This window comes from Amblyomma mixtum, chromosome 4 (genome assembly GCF_055824585.1).
Source record: "Amblyomma mixtum isolate Tamu chromosome 4, ASM5582458v1, whole genome shotgun sequence".
NCBI lineage: Eukaryota > Metazoa > Arthropoda > Arachnida > Ixodida > Ixodidae > Amblyomma > Amblyomma mixtum.
This window is the reverse complement of record NC_143015.1, coordinates 60,114,054-60,137,489: the sequence shown is the minus strand read 5'-3', so window position 1 is coordinate 60,137,489 and position 23,436 is coordinate 60,114,054. Positions and strand designations below refer to the sequence as shown.

The window sequence follows — 23,436 nt, the reverse complement described above, 5'->3', positions numbered from 1 at the left end:
AAGCCCCTGGAAGGGGTAAAGGAACACGCCTACTTTGGGCAGGTAGTGACCGAAGCTCCAGATCACGAGAGTGAAATAGCTGCAGTCGGATACAACTGAAGAACAAAGCGGCTTTTCTCCGTCAAAGGGCCCCCTTCAAACCAATGGCGCCGGCTGATTCTCATGGCCCTGCTAGCACGGCAATGCAGATAGTGGCAGATGAAAGGTGATAGTCCCGTCCCTTCATGGACGGGTTCCAATGGGCACTTAAGAACCCTTGGACGTCTAGGGGACGTTCGAGACGTCCTGCGAATGTACACTGGAGCTTCAGTGATCACCGGGGTATAGTTCTCCCCCTGCACTGTAACCCCACTCCCTCCATTGTCACGCTAGCAGGCTCATGAGAATCGGCCGACGCCAATGGCTCGAAGTGGGTCCTGTGACGGGGAAAAGCCGCTTCGTTCTTAAGTTGTATCTGGCTTTAGAAGAATAAGAATCGAGGGTGGAGCGCTTTTGGCAGCTCCTCTCAGATGATGAATGGGGGTTTACCATTATTATCAAGAGAAATGTATATAACAGCTGGATCTTACTGATAATTACCTATGAGGCAGAAACGCGGAGGCTAACCAGCAGGGTTCAACTTAAATTGACAACGCAGCGACCTATAAAAGGCAAGACGATACGTGCAACGTAAAGAGACAGGAAGAAGGCAGAGTATGTGAGAGAACGAACCCGGGTTGATGACATCATACTAGGAGTCAAGGAGAAGAAAGGTAGTTTGGCAGGGCATGGGGTGTGGTCCTCTCTCTGCATATACAGCGTGTCTTTAGCGTTCCTTGGTGAAAAAATGGGGCCAGAGCGATTTCCTGACAGAAATTTCTTCCCCCCTCTTTCGACTCTTTCCTATCGCTGTTTTACGCTACAAACCACAGTTGCGCGGTAACATTTCTTCCTTGCCTTTTCTGCAGCGCCACCGGCTACGCATCATCAAGCGTTGACGGGCGGTGCCACTGCCCACTCCCTTAGGCGCAAGTCCACGCATACTTTTTCTCCTACCGACGGCAGTGCGCCGCTACCGCCGCACGCGGACCCCAGCGACGCCATGGCGAACGACCCAGATCGGCCGCAGGTGTCGGCGGCTAGACCGCTCGACGCGCCACAGCAGCAGTCGGCAAAACCGTCCGACGCTCCGGCGGCCTCGGGCCTCAAGAGGTCTGCCGCTGCGGAGGAGATGCGCGGTCCGGCTGGCCGTCGTTCCTTCCTGACAAATGCCAGGGAGACGAGCTGGATTTCCAGAGGGAAGAAGGGCATGACGGAGATGTCCACCGGCAGCTATGCACATCCTGCTGGGGCCTTCTCGGCCAAGGCGAGTGCGTTTAGTGCGTTGTGTGCTCAGTTCGCTTTCCAGAGAAGGCGGTTTCTAAAAGTGTGCCTGTTAAGCACGAAATACTAACTCAAAGGCCTTTAGTGGCTCACACTGTCGTCTGTTAGAAGAGGGTGTCACACCTTTGGCAGCGTTTAACTCATGTTACCTCGGGAACTAAAAACTACAGGAAAAAAACGAATGACTGCTTCAGATAGAGGAGGACAAAATGAACCTACAAGGCAAGTTTGATGACTGTAGAAGTAGTTAATTATAGGCATAAATGTCGGAATTGCGTCGAAATAGCGCGGACGTCGATATAGTCACGGGAACGGTGTGACGTCACATCCACCGGAAGTCATCACGGCATAGGGTCCTCGGCTTTCGCCTGTCGCCAAAGTGTCCTCGCAATTTTTAGTGTGCAATACATGCCCAATAGGAGAGCAAGCCATCTCTTATTTTGGGCAATTTTTGCATATACATGTTTATCTGTTCGTTTGTTACAATTTATAGACGGAACATTGAATGTAAGAGCATTCTTGATGATCGAACATCGTTTATTTTCGCATTATTTTTGTCAAAATTTGTGTTTCTGCAGTCGGTAGCTCGCCGACCCTTGATGCTTAGAGCGATCATGGTGGCCGAAGTGGTCTTGAGCGAGCTCCATGCAAACACCCCTAGACGGGGCGCCACCTTTCCCTTTAGGTTATAGTAAGAGACTCTTACGCGACCGATAGCAACACCTGCCATCGCAGGGCCACTGCTTAAAGGCGGCAAAAACTTAAGCCATCGCATCATACCCTTAATTGCGCTACTTAAGTGTACCCTCCAATCGTTTATAGGTAAAGCCTGAGTAGTTAAAAATCATTAGTGCTGTAATTTACCTTACGCGCGGACACAGTAATTAGCTTCAACAACGCAGTTAACATGCTTTGTCCGGAGGCGTGCACGGTCCTTTCCGCAATTTCGCTAACCGTGGTTAGTGGCAGCCATTGAGGTGCTTGATAGACAGACGTTATTCTGCGAAGAAATTACACTAACCTGGCAACGTTGGTTTCTTTAGTTTTTTATGTCCCAAAGCGACTGAGGCTATGAGGGACGCCGTAGTGAAGGGCTCCAGAAATTTCGACCACCTCTGGTTCTTTAACGTGCACTGACATCGCACAGTACACGGGCCTCTAGAATTTCGCCTCCACCAAAATTCAGCCGCCGCGGCCGGAATCGAACCTGCGTCTTTCGGGCCAGCAGCCGAGCTCCGTAAGCACTGAGCCACCGCGGCGGGGCGTTGGTTTATTTCGATTTCCGGTACTATGACGGTCGCTATCACCATGAAACTAAAACTTTATACCAGTGTTTATTTTTGTTTTAAGTAAATACTTTTTCTCAATGCATTATTTCTAACTTTTCTGAAACATTGAGGGCTAGAGCTTACAAGTTGCTTTTACTACTAAAGGCGGATTTAAGTTGTTTTGACGGCGACACGAATCACTAACCTGTACGCAACGGTTGGTGCGAAATTCTTTTCTCATGCGTTTCACCCAGCAGTCTTGTGCAGTTTAGCGCGATTTGAAGGTTTTCGCTTTCGATGCTGCTAAAACGGGCCCAGAAATTTTTTTTCTCGTTTGACGTTCATGCACGTAGTCCACAGCAGTGGCGTAGTCAGAAATTTTATTCAGGAGGGGGGGGGGGGGGGGGGGGGGGGGTGCTCACGTTGCAGCGCGGCCTTCTCATAGAAATTGTGGAGGGATCAAACGCAAGAATAATAACTGCACTGCCATTGTTTATTAGATAACGCTGCGCACTGTCTAGACAAGTGACACATGTATTTTTAAAATAAAAGAATGCATTCGTATGTCTTAAAAACCGTGGTAGACATAACTGATGCCAATTCTTGCACGCTTTTGCGTATTTAATACGTAGCGAAAATATCGCACGAAGTCTAGAAATATATATCATTCCGGAACCAGCAAAGCAGTACATGCCGCTGATATGAAAAACGTAAAGACCATGAAATGAACATTTATAGGTCAGAATCGTCTTTTCTTGGGCTAGCTGGTTTCAATGCTGTAGGTGTTAGCAGCGCCCACGAAACAGCGCTGAGATTCGTTGCCTTTTCTGTCCGTCCTTGTTTGGTGTGCGCTGCTAACACCTACAGAACAATTATAGAGGACAAATATTCTTGTGAATCATTGTTGATCAAGAGCCTTTACATTTTTGTACATATGCAACGGCCAAGAAGAAATCTCAATGACGTTGTCCTTGGTTCCAGTCTACTGCGCAGCAGCAGCTGTCGCCGGTCATGTATTGCGAGTAATTGCACCGAAATTTTAGTCCCCACAATATGAACATGTATAAACGAGGAGTTCAGAACAATATGCATTAGAAGTGCGAAGCTAAAATGGAGTATTAGAAATGCGAAGATACAAATTGATAAATGACAAAAAAGTGTCAATGGAAACAAAGTCACTGTATGTATACACAAAACCTCACAAGATATTTAATTACACGTAAGTCTCCATTAAATCTACGTATCTAAGCAAAAGTCTCTCTGTATAATGCGTCAAACAAGGCAAATAAACACCTTCCGCAATCACAGATGGTAAATTTTACACACGGAATGACAGACGATCTAGGCAAGAACAAAACTATGATAGCTGAAGTCGCGATATGTACTTGGGCCATGCTTCGGCCGCGACAGCATCATATGGTTAGAATAATAGAGTAACAATGCCGAAATCAATATCAAAGTACGTAGTTTTTAACTGCCAACACAGCGACAATTATTCTGCACCCATAATCAAAGAAGGGTATTCCTTTTGTTCAAAGAAAAAATAAAAGCAGTTTGCTACAAAGGAAAGAGAAGGACAAACGAAAATAACGAATGATGCCGCAAGTTGCAATAACCAATATCCGACTGTGTATGTTGGGAAACGCCGCGTGGCCAGGGCTTTCAATAAGCAACGTCAATCAAGATCGGCATGTCCTCAAAATTTTCGTACTCGCATGGTAATTTCGAGCATGATACTGACTGATGCTTGCGTTACGTGACTCTAGGTGCATGGGCATGGCCACGAAATCCAACCCGAGTTATCAATATTGACGACAAAATGTCTTTTCTAGTCTTAACCCTTTGAAGGTTTTTGCCGTATATGTACGGCGGCGGTTTTCTGTCCCGCAAGGTCTTTGCCGTACGAGTACGGTTTCGATCTTCCGCTTGAAATGTTGCGCCAAAAGAGCAATGCGTGCTCACTGGGGGGTGCTGCCACCTCTTAGGGCTTACAAGAAGTGTTTGAATTTTGTGCTGCCTTCTTACGGAGATAAGCAGAACTTATGACTAGCTTTAGCGCGGCGGCACAGACTGCGGCAACACCCCTTTTGTAGTTTTTGCCGTGTGATCGCAACGGAGTCGCGCGAAATTTTTTTCTTTTTGTCAGCACTATTTGCAGGGGCTGCCGAAGTTGATTTCTATCTTTATTGGCGCTGCTCTTAGCTTGCTTATCACCGTTGTTCGCGAGGTATTCTCGCCCTCTGTGGCAACGCGCTTACGCGGTTTCGATTCCGCCGCGGAATCGCAACGGAGTCGCGCGAAACGTGTTTTCTCTCTGTGGGCACCGTTTTACCGAGGCGGCGAAAGTTGATTTCTATCTTTATTGGTGCTGCTCTTAGCTTGCTTATCACCGTTGCTATTCTGTTCTATTGAACATTTTCCAGTTGTGAGTGATGCTGTCATCAAAGTACTGTTCCTAATTTTTTTTACTATTTATTCTCGATTATATACATTTTGTAGATTCAAGATCCGCAATAAAGTAATTTGACCACCTGGCAAAGTTTTCTTCAAAATAATTCGACCCTCAAAAGGTTAAAAAGACATTATAGGTGACAAAATCCAGAATGACTTCCGGTGCCGGTGCTTGTTTTGGTCTGCCGTGCGTGACAGTTCGAAAATTTTCGGGGTTGGGGGGAGGCTGAAGCCCCATTAGCCCCCCTCTCCTGGCTACGCCCCTGGTCCGCAGCAAACGTGACGGTGCAGGATAAAGGAATCCTTCGATTAGCTAGGCTAATGTATTCGTAGCAGCCTTGTTGAGAAAACACGTCCTGTTAGAGCGCTTCATCACAAATTAACAAGTAAGTTAATCCTGAAGTGATCACCTTCAAATCCCGTTATAATGCACCCATTTATATCAGACCAATGGTTATCGGCACTGGGGATCAAACCTTGCTCCTCCCGAGTGCGAGGCGGATGCTCTACCACAAGCGATGGGACGCCGAAGCGGCCGGGCCGGCTGGACGCGGAGACAGATTGTGACGTCACAGCATCAAGGAGCAGTGCTTGCATGCTCCATCGCTAAGTGGAGCAGTTAAAGGAAAAAATGAAGGGGCAAAATGCTTTCCGCTTGCTTTGTGCAAAAAAAAAAACGGTGTTGTCTTTTATGGACTTCGCAACGCCAGATTTCATCGCAGAACTAAACTGGAGCGCCTAAAATTCATGCGGTATCCCTTTAAAATAACTTTCAGTGGGCCGTGTAACGCTGTACTGCAACTTCATTACAATTTTATGACCTTGTTTTGATGTTGGTGCTACACGGGGTATCCATGCCGTGTTTCTGATGTTAGGCTAATTATCAGCATGGCAAGGTTCTCTTTAAAACAGATTTCGAGGCTCGTTAAAAGTGAGTCGTTAATATGTTCGTCACTTTCTGTGCAAGCATTCTTGCCTTTAGCGACGAATGTGGCGCAAAGGGTTAGCATAATCACCCCTCCAGGCTTTATCTCCTTTTCTGATTTCATTGGACTGGAGACGCACTAGCATAGATATAAATGCGTATACCGTACGAGCCGGATTCTTTCTCTGCACGTTTCTGCGCATGCGCATTGGGTAAATATGCACATACAGACACAAGCACCTGTCACGTCGCATGTTATATACTTTGCGGCTGGCTGGTACAGTATACGTGTATACGCTAGCACGCATTCACTATGCTGATACTCGATCACATGGAACGTATACGTCTCGTTCACCAGCAGCGCACGTAATCGGCCGAATATTAGAAATCTATTTGGCACAGGCCGGTCCTTTAAATGATCGGAGTAAACCAATCTATTTCCAATACTGGGCCAATTATATGCGCTGCTTGAGTTTTCGTCCAGTGTCCCGCGTCTTGTGGTACGCTCACCGGGTTTCATTAGAAAGCACTCACGCAGCCTTTTCAAAGTTCTACTTTCGCCTCGTTTACTTGCAGCTCACTCCTCAGAAAAAAATGGCCATCGCTGGGTTCGCCTGCGCCGCCACGGTTTTGCTCCTCGTGGCTCTCGTCGCATTCGTGTTCGGGGGTCACACCCCGTCTCCAGCAGAGAGGAAGCACTGTGACAGCCTGCCCTGCCGCTTGCACGTACAACTCCTAACGAGAGATCTCAACAGGAGCATTGACCCGTGCGAAGACTTCTCCGCCTACGTGTGCTCCTCCTGGTCGGCCCCGACGGACCGCAGGGAGCACGTCAAGACGCCCGTCGACGACGTGGCCTTCTCGCGGCTCATCATCTTCAGGGAACTACTCATCAAGGGCGCCCTGAAGTTCCCAGTGGCAGCCAAGGCCCTCGACATGTACAAGTCCTGCATGAACGCACGGGACCACGGCGGCGCCCACCTGCCGCAGTTCCTGGCACTCATGCAGGAAATGGGTCTCGGCTGGCCGGATCCACCACGAGCCGACGCGAACCCCCTGGAGATGCAGGTGGCGTTGTCCTACAAGTGGCATGTCCACTTATGGTTCGAAGTCCGCGTGCTCGCCCGGCTTGGGAAATGGCTGCTGGAGTTCAGCCCCGCTCCGTCGCTGCCGTTCCTCTTGGATCAGTATAAGACTGTGAAGGACCGTAGCAGCTATGTTGCGTATTGGATGGGCTACTATAAAGACCTCAGCCTCAACACCACTGCTCCCGTGGACGATGCCTCCCTCCAGGATACCATCGAGGAAACACGCAACATGGAGGGCACCGTGCTGATCCAACTTTGCGAAATGATCTTCACTCGAATGAGGACCCCGGCAGCATTCCGCCTCGGAGACATTGGCAACCACTCGCAGCCAATAAACTCGAGTAGCTGGATGAACCTTCTTCATGAAAATGTTGCATTGAGTCCAGAACTGGCAGCCACTGACGACGTAAACCTGAGCGACGAGAACCTCTTGAAGACCGTCGGGCGCTTCCTCGACGACTACCAACAAACGCGACTTGTCAGCTTGTTCGGATGGACGTTCGTCCAGATGTTCGCGCCCATTGGCGAGCCCCGGATGCTCCTGAGACGTTTCGGCGCCAAGCACAAGGTCGACGTCTACCGTTCCCAATTCTGCAGCTTCCACACCGAGTCTACATACAAGGCGCTTGTCCTCTCCCTCGAAGTCGCCATCGACAACAGGGAGAAGGACCGGCAAGTCATTGGCGCCGGATTCCGGAGGCTGGTCTCCGTTGCCATCAAGAAGGTGGAGAGCGTAGCGTGGCTTGACGACGACAGCAAACGCGTCGCCAGAGAGAAGCTGAGGTCGGTTAAGATGCGAGCGTGGCCCGAAGAGCAATTGCTGAACAACGAAGCGCTGGAGGAAATTTACAATGACTACCCGAGCACGGGGGAACTGTTCGTCGAACTCTGGATTCAGGCACACAGGGTCATGCATCGTGCCAGCGAGAGAGTGCGTCGCATAAACGACTCGCAGGTGCACTGGGATGCTTTGAAGCTGGCGTCCAACTTCCCGCCGACCTACCCCAGGCTTGACTACGTTCTGGACATCTTGGATGTACCAATCTACATGATATACCCTCCGCTTTACTACAGTGGCGGCACGAACTCCATGTTTTTCGGCGGCCTCGGGTACTTATTGGCTCTTAACTTAGTGAGGGCTCTGGACAAAGAGGGCATCCGGTGGCTTCCGAACGGCACGGAGGTAGGCTGCATTTTCTCCGAAGAGTCGAGAAAAGCGTACCAGGAGAGAGACAGCTGCCTCAACTTCCACGGTTTGGCAAGCGTGTTTCCGGAGTTGCCGGCGGCGGAGATTGCGTACGCGGCAATGGAAGAAGCCGATAATGGCGAAGGTGTTTACGTCGGAAAGGACATTTCGCCGGACAAAGCCCTCTTCATGACCATGTGTTACATGTCCTGCACTGTACGTGGCTTCCAGAGCGCCTTCTCGTCAGACTGTAACATCGTCATGCGCAATTCTGCGGCATTCGCGAGAGCATTCGACTGTTCCAATCCTTCCAAGATGAATCCCCAGAAAAAGTGCAATTTTTTCGGTTGACCAGTTCCACTGGAAAGCTTGCATATTCCGGATGCCATGACGTTTCATGAGATACCGTTTCGTTTTCACCTGATTTTCTGCATAGAACTTGATGAGCATCATAGACTACGCTGTGCTTTAATGACCATGCAGTCACTCCTGAAACAATTTACCTTCATCTCTAGTTAGAATAATGTTACCACTTCAGCTATTATTGTGCTCGGGACAGCCTTCATTGAGAACTTGTGACAGTGCCAGCGAAGAGGAAGTTCTGCTGCGTTCAAAATGGGCAGATTTCGGGCAATTGCCCTGAGCTGACACCACTAATGGCACGCGCTTTCCGATTTGCTGAATGATGAGGCCAGGCGTAAATCAAGGGCTACGTATATGCCGCTGAGAAAGCGCTTATATTGTCGTGATTTCTAGGTTGAATCAGCAAGAAATTGTGTTCTGACTTAGTCCGGGCGATCTGGGGCGTACACAGCGCTGCAGCCGTGGCCACCGTATTGGCCGTTTACACAAACGTGGGTTACGATCAAGAGCAACGCTGGACGAATTTTAGTGCTGTTTTCATTTTTTTTCTGGTCATTGCTGACTTGTGGCCGCGCTGCTCGGACGCGGACATGACGTCGTGTATGTTGCTCTCAGCTCTGCGCATTTGTGTCGTTTTGGCTTCCTCAGATTGCTGCGTCTTGGCCACTGTATAATCCGAACTGTATGGCTAGCATCATTTGCATGCGTGCATTATGCGATTGTCTTCCCCACGCTGTCAAACTGTCTACAACGCTGTTTAAGTTTCCCCATGATTTGCATGCGTGCAATATGCGATTGTCTTCTCCACGCTGTCAAACTGTCTACAACGCTCTTTACGTTTCTCCAAGTGTCCGTGTGCTGCTGACGTGCCGCGAGATGTTTTCTTGACAGGGATCAATATATTGATAGTGTCGAATTGATTCACAGAGGCCTTTTGTTTTTGGGATGTTAAACCACAATAAACCAACCAACCAACCTTTTGTTTTTGTACCTTATAGAGTATTAAGTATGAAGTACTAAGTATTAAGTATTGTGTAGGCGCGCACCGTCACCTGACTGCCAATCTGCGATCACATGACAGGATGTTGACAGTCACATGGCGGTGCGCGCGTCGTACTGGCCCATGGTTTCCACAATAACCGGATGTTGACAGTCATAGCTGTTAGTCATGAATCTGCCGGTATACCGGAAAGGGCTCCATGTAAGAGCTTTCGCTGTAAAAATCGACGCCACGGTTTCGGCAGTTCGGGGTGCAGCGAAAGCTGGAGGTGTCACGTTTGTGCGTCAGCATGGTGTTATCGCCTTCTTTTGCATTGCTTCAGGGTGGGAACTCTGTGTAGCCTGTTAGCTCCAGAGTACTCTACGTCACCCCCTTCAGACCATACGATGTGGATAGCGACCAATCCCAAACCCTCCTACGCCACTCGCAGCTGGCTTCCGCAATTATCGTGGTATGTAGGTCCCTGCTCCCTGCTTTAACAAAGTGGCCGCCTGTTTTTACATTCCGTGCCTCAACACAAAGTAAAAAAAAGTGTGCCATATCTGAGGGTTCCAGAATAATTCCGGCCACCTGGGGAACGTGCACTGGCCTCGCTCAGCAAACGGGTGCCTTGCGTTTCACCTCCACCGAAACCCAGCCGCCACGGCCTGCTTCTAACTCGGGTACTTGAAGAGCGGAAGGTGAAAAAAGATCAAACGCACATCGCAGCGCCTCTGTCACCTCTGCAGCTCCTTGCAAGGTAGCGCTTTGTTCCACCCTCGACCGGCTTTATTACTTACATCCATGATTACTTAAACCGGTCATGTCTCCACCTATCTTCCCCCTCCACGCCTTCTCGCAAGTATCGGAAGGTGTGCAGTTATCACCACCTTCTCGTTGTCGAAGCCGTAGCGCCAGCTGCTGCATTTCCTCTTCCACTCCCTTGCCTCTAGTGGCAGGCGTAGCACCGTCCATCTGGCGTGCGCGTGGCATCGCTTCAAGACGTTTCGGGTCCTCTGCGCCGTCGTGATCATTGCTGGCATATAAATGTCATTATTAAATTTTCATGGCATACGAGAACTGCGAGAGCAATGCAAATGCGTTGTAGCATCGGCATCGGTGGTTGAGTGGTAGAATACTCGCCTGCCACGCGGGTGACCCGGGTTCGATTCCCGGCCGAAGCAGTTGCGATTTTGTTAAATTGAGTTTTCGTTGCAGCAGTTCGATTGGATTGCAGGCGGACGGAGTGCAAAAAACAAAACCCTCTCTGCGTCGGCCGGGAATCGAAACCGGGACACCCGCGTGGCAGGCGAGTATTCTACCACTGAGCCACCGACGCCGATTTTTTTTTTTCTTTATTGTAGCCACCGACGCCGATGCTGCAGGGGAAATTGTGTTGCTCTCGCAATCGTTCATGCGGGTGGCCCAGATTCGATTCCCGGCCGCGGGCAGTTAATTTTTTCAAAGTTGCATTTTCAATGCAATGGTTCTGGGTAGTTTCCAAAAGTGTCGGAAATGCTTGCGAAACGTTGCACTCGCGTCGGATTATAATTTTGGCATATGTTTGACATGACAGCAAGGGAAGAGCCACAGTCATCCGGTAAAAGATTTCATAGTCTGGTTGTCATGACGTCATGGTTAATCCGCTTGAACCTGGAAGCGTGACCCCCAGGGGGCTTTCACGTGCCAAGAGATTAACCAGGGATTAAACATGATCTCTGGAGGATCAGCCCACACCCTTGGCTGGAGGGCCGGAGGCGTCTATTAGTCCATGGGCTTGAGGCAGGTGTTGCAGCGGAAGTCACGCCGATAACATCCACGTACACTTCCGCGGTGTTCTGAAGGCGGCGTGAAGGTATCCGCCGAGACCACTCGCTTGGCCCGGGGGACTACGTGTCCGCAGGCCCGCGAAAAGAAGGCCTGTTGAAAACTGCAGGCCAGGATTCTGAAGTTGTCGCCAGGGCAACAGCAGCCGTAGGTAACTGCTGACTGGTCTTGCCACAGCTGTCCCGGATGGATGCGCCAAACTGGATTACAGGCAGCTTCGCATCAGCAAACGGCAGCGAGACGATGTGCGCTGGACAACAAGCCTGGGTGGTTCCACTGGATCTGCATAATTTCCGAAACACACTCCGCATGCCTTTAACGTAGGTCGCGGGAGGGGAAACGGCGTCCGCATCCGCCCCGTGGCGCCATGTTTAACTCCCTAGCGAAACGTGTCGCGCGGCTGTGCAAACGCCAAGTTCGAGTGAACAAAGCCCTTTGTTGCGTTGAACGAGACTGCTCAGCTCGTGCGAGGTTACGGAATAGGTGGGCAGCAGTGTGTGCGCACTATAGTGAACTAGAATACTATAGTGATCTAGAATAAGAGTATTCTAGTACACTAAAGTGCCCAATCTCAACACCACAGACCTGCTGCTCGCGTCTCTTCCGGCGGGGTGTAGGCAGCTCCGAAAAACCATGGGCCTAACTACCACCCTGATAACGACCGAACGACCGCCAACGAAACAAAATAGCCGAAAAGGGGGACGTGCGTGAAGCCGCGAGGAGGCGTCGGCTTTGCGGGGTGGTCTTTCCTCGCTAGTTGCAAGAGACAGCTTCAGAATTGTCGGCGCCCACCGTATCGGAAGGTGTTGGGGCGCCAGATGCCGAGGCTGGAATACATGGCTCGCAGTTGAGAAATGGTGGCGCATACGTGGAACATCGCTTAACCACTGCGCCACTGCGCTGGTATGGTATATGAGGACTCGCCGCCATCTATGAATATTACGTAGGGAATTACCAATTCAGCATACATGGGCATTAACACACTAAAGATATCGTGCCACACCCCTAAGGCGGAGTTTAAGTGGCCCCTCCATTTGAAGAATGAACACCTGCTTTCGCAGGTCTACTCGGTTTAACCACGTTTTTGGTTTCATCGTATCTAGAGACCTCTCTGTTTTCTAGTATTCTTCTGTCGTAGCGATACTGTTATTATGCTGTACTGCTGTTGTTATTGTGCAGTAGATTTCTGTAGTTTGTAGTTGAGTATCCCTTTGTCATATTAACTACAAAATTTTGATCTTATTACCGCAATTTCTGTTATAACAAGTTCAGGGCAAAAAACCTTGCAGTCCCCGCAGTGGCTCAGCGGCTACAGCGATCTGCTGCTCACCCGAAAGTCGCGGGATCGATGCTGGCCGCGGTGGTCCCATTTTAGTGGAGGCGAAAAGCTAGAGGCCCGCGTAATGTGCGATGAGAGTGGACATTAAAGGACCCCAGGTGGTCGAATTTACCGTTGTCCTCTATTACGGCGTGTCAAACAAAAAAAAAATTATAGAATGTTTGTTGTTATGACAGAAAGTTCTGTTTTGTATTTTGAGGCGCAAATAATAACGTAAATCATCGTCAGGAACTTGACACTTAATCCGCTTGGTTTACCTCTTTGCGGCAGGCTGAGTAGTGGATGAATTTGTGAAGATACCAGGAACAAAAAAATTGGAGGCTTATCAAGGTTAAGCCCAGTGGATGCGAAGCATGTTAAGCAGCTGCCTCAGTGTGGATAGGGCTAAGTAACGGAGACGTGGTTTTTTGTTAATCGTCGTACTTTATTCTTTGCAGCCCGACAGACACACTCCTATGGTCCGTAAATGCATGACTCTTGGTTTGCACGTTATTTATTCTGCGCGTTCTTCATCGATTTCCGTAGCACGCTGCAGCCTTCGTTTTGCAATCCTATTATTAACGTCCTTAGCGCTTGGAGGCATCTTGACCGTATACACGCCCGGCGCAAAGACGCTGGCGCGGTTGCGGGCACAGAGACTGACGCGACGGCGGGCGCGCGCCGCTTCATCCCTGGCGTGACGTCACATATCACGTGATGCAGCGATGATGGCGCCGCCGCCGCGTCGCGCGCGACGGCGCGAACCGAAGCGTGGAGGCCTCCGCCGGGCGACGTCCGACGGCGCGATATCAGGCCCCACCTGCAGCCGGTGTGACGTCATCACGTGACGTCACATCACGTGATCTCACTTCAAGGTCAATGGTGGCCACCGCCGGGAGGCGACCGACGGCGCGATATGAGGCCCCATCTGCAGCCGGTGTGACGTCATCACGTGACGTCATGTCACGTGACCCCACTTCAGGGTCAATGGTGGCCACCGCCGGGCGTCGCGCGAAGGCCCGAAACCTACGTTAATATGCTTCGCACAAAATAGCTGTTGTTGAAACATTGGCTACGCCAACTCAGGGTCCCCCCTAGACACTTGTTCTCTTTATAGACCAGATTTTTTTACCCTCGCACGCAGGCTGCGGACGCGCGCCTACTCTCTACGCCAGTCGCCATCTGTCGGCGCGCGCGGCCCGAGGGACTGCGGGTCGCGCCGGCGCCGCGCATAGAACGCATGTTTACGTGTTCGCTTCTGCCGTTTTGTGCTCCATCAGCTAACGTATGAGGGTGTGTGTTGTGCGTCACTACTCACATTTGCCCTCTTCCAGACAGTGCTGCGGTTATCTTGCGCGCAGTTACTCGTTAACGTGACATCCGAGGGTAGTCGACCAGGTAGTGTACCGACTGGAAACCGGCACTTCGAAGCAGATTTCTGCGCTGTCGTGTCGTTTGTTGTCGCCTTTTATGTGCGATATCATCTATGATAATTTTATGCATCAGAATATAGATCTATTGATTTGACTCAGTGGAATAGTAACTGGATAGGCGAGCTGCAGACTGAAGGTTGTCCCGACGGAGCGCGTGTTTTCGATCACTAGTACGTGTTCGGCATCCTTGCGCTGAGCTTGCTCTTGTTCCCATTAAACACATTTCATGCACAGGATTGTAAGCACGACCGCTACCGAATCCAGCTGCTTTTTCCGCACACATGTCAGAGGTATCTGGGGGGTAAAGGTTTATCTATAGTATCTTTCTGCTGTTGGTATCTACCTTAGCTTGGTTTGGTTTATTAAGGTTTTACGTTCCAAAGCGACTCAGACTATGAGGGACGCCGTAGTGAAGGGCTCCGGAAATTTCGACCACCTGGGGTTCTTTAACGTGCACTGACATCGCACAGTACACGGGCCTCTAGAATTTCGCCTCCTTCGAAATTCGGCCGCCGCGGCCGGGATCGAACCCGCGTCTTTTGGGCCAGAGCAGAGAGCCGTAACCACTGAGCCACCGCAGCGGTGCGGTATCTACATTATTCATAGGAAAATATGCGCGATTTCATTACATTTTCCACACTTAGCCAAACGCCTACGCAACGCTCTCACACGCGGCGAGAGCTCCTGAATAACATAACGCGACTTCGGGCCTCAGAATTAGTGAAAGCTGGATTAGCTGCTCATATCTATTCAAGCTTTTATAAATTAAGCGAAAGTACGTTTTTATGCACAAGGTTGCATAAACCATGACAAAATTTGTTTTCTGTTGGCGCTGCGACTCAGTTGAGCTCACAGCGGTAATTTGTTCATAAACTGGCGCGGCGACAAGAAAGCCGTTTGTGGAAGTGGGGGGGGGGGGGGGGGGGGCTTTATGGCCGGCAGGAAGGAATAAGAGTGCATGAGAATAGACCGATTTCACAAAGCCTACTGCGCATGCGCGCGTTTACCGGAAGTAGCCAGCCGCCATCTTGGTTGTAGTTCTTCGTGGTGTCGTCTGCACGACAGCCCACATTACTTTGCGCCTTGACAAGCATTATACCCGGCCGCACTTTCCGCAGTTTCGTTTATTGTGTTGAGCTCTACAAAGGAAACAGAGGCTCCACGGCGGAGTTTCGAGGGGTGCAATGCTGATCGCGGTAGGAGCAGCGCAGAGAGGGTGGTCAGTTCCCCCTTGAAGTGGAGTGAACGTGGTGGCGACGCTGCGCTTGTTACTAGAACCTTGCTTTGGAAAATGCGGCAGGTGACGATGCAAATGCGCTTGACCGCCGCTTTCGTTAATTTTGTCAGGAGAATATTTCAACGCATAGCGATGCACGCGATTTTATTAACGTCTTCGGACAGTATTTACATTTCTTGCCACCACATTTAGCTGTTCCAGTAATCGCTGTATTCATCTAGGCATTCGCTATAGACGTGTCACACAGCGTTTGTTGTGTTTATTTTTTCGTCATAGCCCTTGCTGAAAACTGGCCATGCGATAGTTTTTTTTATTCACATAAACACATAAGTGTATTCACGACGTGCTCGGCGGGTCACCAGCAGGAAAGATGAGCATTCGAGCAAGCTATGCCGTTTTTATAAATGGAGATGTGACAAATGCTTGCGTTCAGTACAAAATGAGAAAAAGATAAGCCAATCGGGGAGGTTTTGAGTACGCTTAATTAGGGTTTAGGGGTTTTTAATTTCGTGACCAACAGTTTTATTTTGATTATTGCTACACTAATTACTTTTTTATTTATGTTAATATAATCTTCTGCCAGGGCGTCTGCCGTACGACTCACTCTCGCTATTTTCGCAGTACGAGTACAGTAGATGGCCGTTTTTTTCGAAAACAACGGGCAAAATGTGGATGATATCCCGGCATAAATGGTATGTGGCTGATACTGGAATGCCACTTATGCTCAACGACCAGTGAACTGGAATTATTTCACATTTCTACAGTTTTATAGCCTCGCTTTCTCATTCCGTGAAATAGAGAAAGCATTATCGCTAGTATGGCAGCTCGAGACATAAGGAGTGAATATGTGTATCAAAAGAACATTGTGGGTTCCTGAATATGACAATAAATCTGAGCACACTTGTTCCCTTACAACCTTGCACCGGGCAGAAATCTCTGCAAGGACGGCTTGACGACGCAGCACGAAGGCAAATCCGATCGCCTTCTTTTTAACAATTTAAGGGACCGCCTCAAAGCTGAGCGGCGCGTAGAAGACATTTCATAGAGCTTCAGAACTTGAAAATTTTTCAATGTCCACTGATCAACAGGGACAATACGGCTAAATGCACTGAACAGGACTTCTTCCCCTGCCTTTCGTGAACAGCTTCTACGCAATGTCTTGGGTACTTTTTCTCTTCTACAAAACAGAAAATCCGGGACCCTCTGCTTCGCACAGTTGTCGGAGCTCATGACACCCCTCAGGTGTCCACAGTGCCGCAAATCTGGCATTCAAGCAGAGAAACATCGTGTGGCGACGCAAACAGGGCTGCTTCTTGCGCGTGCGCCACGCACCGCGCCGACGCGGCCGCCGGCCGGAGTACCACAACTCCCAGAGTGCATCGCGGCGGCGGTGGCGTAGCGCAACTGCTTGTGAAATCGGTCTATTGGAACTGCATACTAGCCGCACACCTAATTCTTGATATTGAATAAAAAGTTTCTTTGCGGTGGAGCACCAAGACGGAATTCGATATAAGCACGAGCGCGTTCTAAGCGCCGGCACAATTAACCTGAATGTCAAACTAAATGTCATTAAAACGCGTCAATGTTATCGCTTTGATAACGTAAATACTTCCTGCAACACAGCCACGCAGCGGAAGTATGCTCGACAATGTTTTTTTAGCGCCCGAAGCGCGGCTATATGCAGGCGCGGCCGCGGAACTGCCGCAGCCCCGCAGTCCCCAAAGAAACGCCCGCACCGCGGCGCGCCAGTCGGTGCAAAATGGCCGCGCCCAGGAGAGGCTCAAAAATCTGGTCTATATTGTCACGAATATTACACGGCACACCGTTAGATACACAAGAACTGTTCCAGTCTGCCGAGCGGTCACCAGCAAGCAGGCGAAACACTTCTTCCTCGTCACAAGCGAGATGGCGGAGCATTTCTTCTTCGTCCACTTCTAAGCTGTATCATTGCTCCCTCCTCTGCAGCATCGCCTCGATGCGGGCCGCTTTCATAGAGGGGAAAATGGGTTGGTCACGGAAAGTTAAACACAGCTATCACGACACAGAACCGGTGGCACTCAAAGTACAATCAGCAGGACGGTCGTAGTACGGCTTCATACGAACGACGTGCACAACATCCGGATGCGGTGGTCTGCGCGATGGGCGGCCTGGGGTTGTCGGTGAAACTTCGTACGTCACGTCGCTAATGCGGCAGAGAACTCGGTAAGGTCCGATGCATCGGCGCAGTAATTTTTCGGGCAACCCACGGCGACGAACTGGTGTCCAAACCCACACATGGTCGCCTGGTTCGTACGTAACAAATCGCCGTCCCAGATTGTAGCGGTCAGCGTCGACGTGCTGTTGACGGTGTATTCGCTGCCTGGCCAGTTGACGTGCTTCTTCAGCCCGCTGAACGAAAGTGGCGACGTCAAGATCTGGCTCTAGGTCACACTGAGGTTCGACGGGCAACATGGCATCCAAAGAAGTAACAACTGGATGACCGAAGACAAGCTGGAAGGGCGTGAGCCGCGTTGTCTCCTGCAGGGCCGTATTGTAAGCGAACGTTACGTATGGGAGAATTTGGTCCCACGTTTTATGCTCCACATCCACATACATGGAGAGCATGTCGGCCAGGGTTCTGTTAAGGCGCTCTACCAAACCATTTGTCTGTGGGTGGTACGCTGTTGTACGCCTATGGCTGGTGTGGGTCAGATCTAGGACTGCCTAAGTCAAGCGGGCCGTGAAAGCAGCTCCACGGTCAGTAATGATTACCGCCGGAGCCCCATGACGCAGCACGATGTTGTGTACAAAAACATAGCTACTTCGACAGCAGTTCCGTTTGCAAGCGCCGTTGTCTCAGCGTACCACGTCAAATAATCCGTCGCGACAGGAATCCAACGTTTTCCAGTGGATGACTTCGGGAAAGGGCCGAGTAGGTCCATTCCCACTTGTTGGAAAAGCGTCTTCGGAGGCGCTATGGGATGAAGAAATCCTGCAGGTTTTAAGGGAGGACACTTACGGCGCTGGCAGTCGCGACAGGTTTTGACGTATGTCCGCACTGATGGAAGTAATCTGGGCCAGTAGTACCTCTGCCGAATCCTCGCTAAGGTACGACTGACCCCCAGGTGGCCGGCAGATGGTTCGTCGTGGCAAGCGCTCAAGATATCAGGTCGCAACTGGGACGGGACTACGAGCAGAAATGTTGCGGTGTTGCTCTCAAAGTTGCGCTTGTAGAGGACGCCGTTCTGCAGAGTGAAAGATTTGAGCCCACGAAGAAAAACACGAGGAACGCGGGGACCATCGCAGCCTTCCAGGTACGCGATGAGCGGCGCTAACTCTGGGTCCTCCCTTTGAAGCTGCGCCATATTGGTTGCGCTAACAGCACCAAGGAAAGAGAAGTCTTCAGTGATTTCCGGGGAAGCCAGGTCCACTGGCGCGCGTGATAAACAATCCGCATCTTGGTGCTTCCGCCCCGACTTGTACACGACCGTTACGTCGTACTCCTGCAAACGGAGGCTCCACCTCGCCAACCACCCAGATGGATCTTTTAGGCTGGCCAGCCAGCATAACGAGTGGTGATCGCTGACAACGCGAAAGGGTCTTCCGTAAAGGTATGGGCGGAACTTACTGATGGCCCAGACTACCGCAAGACATTCTTTCTCAGTCGTTGAATAGTTGCATTCCGAGCGCGAAAGTGTACGGCTTGCGCAAGCGATGACACGTTCGGCGCCATCCTGCCACTGTACCAGGACCGCCCCAAGGCCTACGTTGCTAGCATCAGAGTGTATGTCGATTGCTGCGGCGTCATCGAAATGGGCGAGTATCGGTGGACGTTGCAGGCGTTGTCGGAGCACCACGAAAGCATCCTCTTGGTCGCTTCCCCACAAGAAGGGTGTGTCGTCTCTGGTCAGCGCTGTTAAGGGTTCAGCTATTTAGGAAAAATCTTGGACGAATCGTCGATAGTAAGAGCACAGTCCCAAAAAACGTCGAAGAGTCTTTTTGTCAGTGGGATGCGGGAAACTGGAGACAGCAGCGGTCTTGTCGGGATCTGGGAGAACACCGCGCGCGCTGACAACATGGCCGAGGAGACGAAGCTCCTCAAAACCGAAATAGCATTTCTCAGGCTTGATCGTAAGTTGCGCACATTAGAGCGCCCGGAGCACTGTGCGCAGCCGCTCCAAGTGTTGCTCGAAGGTGGGCGAGAAAATGACGACATCGTCCAGGTATACGAGGCACGTCTGCCACTTGAGCCCAGATAAGACAGTGTCCATCATGCGCTGGAAAGTTTCCGGCGCTGAGCACAGTCCAAACGGGAGCACCTTAAATTCATATAGACCATCAGGCGTCACAAAAGCAGTTTTCTCGCGGTCTCGCTCGTCCACCTCTATCTGCCAGTAGCCGCTTTTGAGATCTAAAGAGGAAAAGAACCTGGCATCACGTAGTCTGTCGAGTGCATCATCAATCCTGGGTAGCGGGTAAACGTCCTTTTTGGTCACGTTGTTCAGTTTGCGGTAATCAACACAAAATCTGAAGGTGTTGTCTTTCTTTTTCACGAGGACCACCGGTGATGCCCATGGGCTTGTCGACGGTTGAATGACATCGTCGGCGAGCATTTCGTCCACTTGCCTTTTAATGGCTTCGCGTTCCGTCGAAGAAACGCGGTATGGGCGCTGGCATACGGGTGGTGTAGTCTCGTCGGTGATGATGCGATGCTTTGCGACAGGCGTACGACCGACCCTAGAGCTTGTGGCAAAACAATCCGCGAAGTCGGTTATAAGCGCCGAGAGGAGAGCCTTCTGCTCAGGCGCCAAATCCGGATTGATTCTGACGGACGGAACGACAGGACATGGTGGAGCCTGGTCTTGAGGGCTTGACACCAGGGCGCACACTTGAGGCACCACGGCGAAGTCATACAGGAAGGCGACAGCCGTGCCCTTGGCGAGGTGCTGCAACTCGTTGGCAAAATTTGTAAGGAGCACACTAGCACAACAGTCTCGTAGTTGGACGAGCCCGCGAGCGACGGCTACTCCCTTCTCGAGCAGCAGGGGTACGTGGCTATCAGCGACACCTTCGCAGTCGTGGAATAAATCGTTCCTTACGAGAACTAGCACACTGGACTGGGGTGGCACCATTACGTCGTCGTCAACAAGTCGCAGAGCAGTGAAGCGTGAGTCGTCTGTGTCAGTGCGCGCCACGGCCCGTTTAGTCGAGAACGTGACCCGTGCTTCGTGCAGGTCAATGACAGCACCGTTCGTGTGGAGAAAGTCGAGACCGAGGATCAAGTCCCTCGAACACTCACGGAGGACTACAAATTCGCCGACGTACACAAAACCACGGATATCGACACGAGCTGTGCACCTGCCGGCGGGGATAATCAGGTGACCCCCAGCAGTGCGAATGCTAGGCCCCGACCACCCCGTCAATACTTTCTTCAGTTGTAAGGCAAGGGCCAGGCACATAACAGAATAGTCGGCACCAGTATCCAGCAAAGCGGTCACGTCGATTCCGTCAATTTTGACGCACAAATCGGAGGTAGCGCGTCGGATGCTGTCGCTACTCGCTCCCGGAGAAACATCGTCGCGTGGTAGTGGCGCAGGAGGATCTTCACAAGTCCCGGCATCAGCGGCCTTGCCTCCAGAGGCCGCTGGAATCAGTTTTCCCGGCGTGGACTGGGAGAACGGCGTCCGGAGTAGCCTGCGGCTTGACGGGGGCTTGGAGAACGGTAGCGTCTCGGCGACGGTGATCGAGCCTCCTGGTGGCCTGACGTGATGTGGTTCTGGCGCGACGACAGATGGAATGCTATCTCCTGCGGTCGTTCCCCGTTCTGAGGGCACGGGTCGTCCGGCGCGAAACCACGCAGGCCCACGCGGCGGTAAGGCCATGCCCTGTAGAGGTGACCCGCTTCGCCACAGTGATAGCAGAGGGGCCGACGATCCGGGGCACGCCACACTTCACTCTTTCGCGGTCGCTGATAGGCTGGCGGAGCGTCACCACGAGGGGAGCTCGACGAGAGCACTGCTGGAGTCGCGGCAGTGACGTCGTACCCAGGGGCCTGGCGCAGGAAGGACGCATACGTGGGCCTTGCATCAGGCTGGCGAGGAACCTCGGAAATCTGGTGCTGTTGTGCTGCCAGGTGCACCTCGTCCCGGATGACTTCGCTCAGTGGCGTGAAAGATGGCGTCTCGGACGGCGTACGGAAGGCCTGCAGTTCCTCTCTGACGACAGATCGGACCAGCTCGCGTAGAAAGGCCGCGTCGATTCCGGGAGGCATGGAGATGGGATCAGGCCCGAAGGTGTTGACGTCGCGATTGTACTGGCGGGCTCGCTGTTCCAGCGTCTTCTCCATAGTTGCCGCCTCGGTGAGGAACTCTGCCACAGTGCTTGGTGGGCTGAGCACGAGTCCTGCGAAGAGCTCTTGCTTGACACCCCGCATGAGGTGGCGAAGCTTCTTGTCTTCTGTCATGTTGGGATCCGCGCGCTTAAAAAGGCGAGTCATGTCCTCGCAGTACATGCATACACTCTCGTTGTGGCGCTGGTTGCGCGAGTGTAACGCAGCTTCTGCTCGCTTTCGACGGTCTGCATTCGGAAAGGTGGCTTTAAGATTGCGGCAGAAAGCTTCCCAGGACGTAAACGAAGCTTCATGGTTTTCGAACCATGTCCGAGCCGACCCTTCAAGTGCAAAATAGACATTGCGGAGCTTACGGTTGTCACTCCAGCCGTTGTAACGGGCAACCCGTTCGAAGATCTCGAGCCAATCCTCGGCGTCCTCGAACACGTCGCCATGAAACGACGGGGGTGTTCGTGGCTGATGACAGAGGATGTGCGCCTGGAGCGTGGTCTCAGTTGCCATGGCAGCTGGTGCCTCCGAAGGCCGGGGTTGCGTCGCCCTGGTTGCAGCCGGAAGAAGTCCAAATTCAGGGGACGCTCCACGGAGGCGGCGGCCGCGGCGCTGGTGAACTGGGATGAGATCCGTATTGGTCGGTAGCCTACGCGGGTCTGGAAGCGAACCCAGCACCTCCACCAGATTTGTCACGAATATTACACGGCACACCGTTAGATACACAAGAACTGTTCCAGTCTGCCGAGCGGTCACCAGCAAGCAGGCGAAACACTTCTTCTTCCTCGTCACAAGCGAGATGGCGGAGCACTTCTTCTTCGTCCACTTCTAAGCTGTATCAATGTTGTGCTGTCAAGAAGGCTTGTTCCCTTCCTCCTCTTTTTCTAACAGACAGAATAAGTAGCTTATAAGCGATGAACCAGCGCGTAAAGAAAATTGGAGCACGTGTTCTAGTTCTGCCTAATATATTGCCTGGCTTTATTTTTTTTTCAAAATTCATTTCCTATACACTAACTAATAAGCAATCACTCGCATCCCCATTCCAAATATACACATTTTATTCATTTTATCAGAGCTTTGATAACGAGAGACAGTTCACTGGGGAGGGGAGGGGAAAGGCACACTACCATTTAAAATGTTGAAATCATCGCGCAGCCGCTTGCTTATCGGTAAAAGTTCTGTGCTTAATTTTGCTACAAAGCACAAGACACGGGAGACGCGGGACAGGGGAGGGCAAAAGCGAACTGCTAGTTAGTGTTTAAGTAATTGCGCAGCTGCTTGCTTATTGGTAAAAGTTCGGCGCTTAATTGTGATTCCGTGATGAATGAAACGCAAGCAATCTCGATATCAACAGCTTGAATCTCTAACGCAGTGCTTAAATTACTGTTTTATGTGCAAGCAATATGCCTTCTTTTTCACATTTTCCCTCAAAGAACGCGACCATGCAAATCCGCCTTCAAAAAAGGCTTTATGCAAATAAATAGATCGCAGACATCGCTCTCTACATAATAAACCTCCGCTTTTCGTTTGTTTCACCGCTCGTCTGCCGCCACGAATTCACACCAATGCCTAAATAAAAGAGAACAACTTCCACTTACAAGTATCTAGGAGTTTACCTTCAATGAGACTAAACCTGTAACTATCATATTAACTTCATTCTAGCAGCTGCTAACCGTTCTCTTG

The 23,436-nt window shown here is 51.0% G+C and overlaps 1 protein-coding gene across 1 annotated transcript; it reads left to right on the top strand.

Annotated features, from left to right (window-relative positions):
* Nucleotides 1–1,153: 1,153 nt before the first annotated feature.
* LOC149346575 (endothelin-converting enzyme 1-like) lies at nucleotides 1,154–8,631 on the top strand. The gene is made up of 2 exons (XM_089585420.1): nucleotides 1,154–1,351; nucleotides 6,583–8,631. Exons 1-2 carry the CDS (start codon nucleotides 1,211–1,213, stop codon nucleotides 8,629–8,631), a joined length of 2,190 nt encoding a protein of 729 aa, XP_089441546.1. The 5' UTR covers nucleotides 1,154–1,210.
* The last annotated feature ends 14,805 nt before the right edge of the window (nucleotides 8,632–23,436 follow it).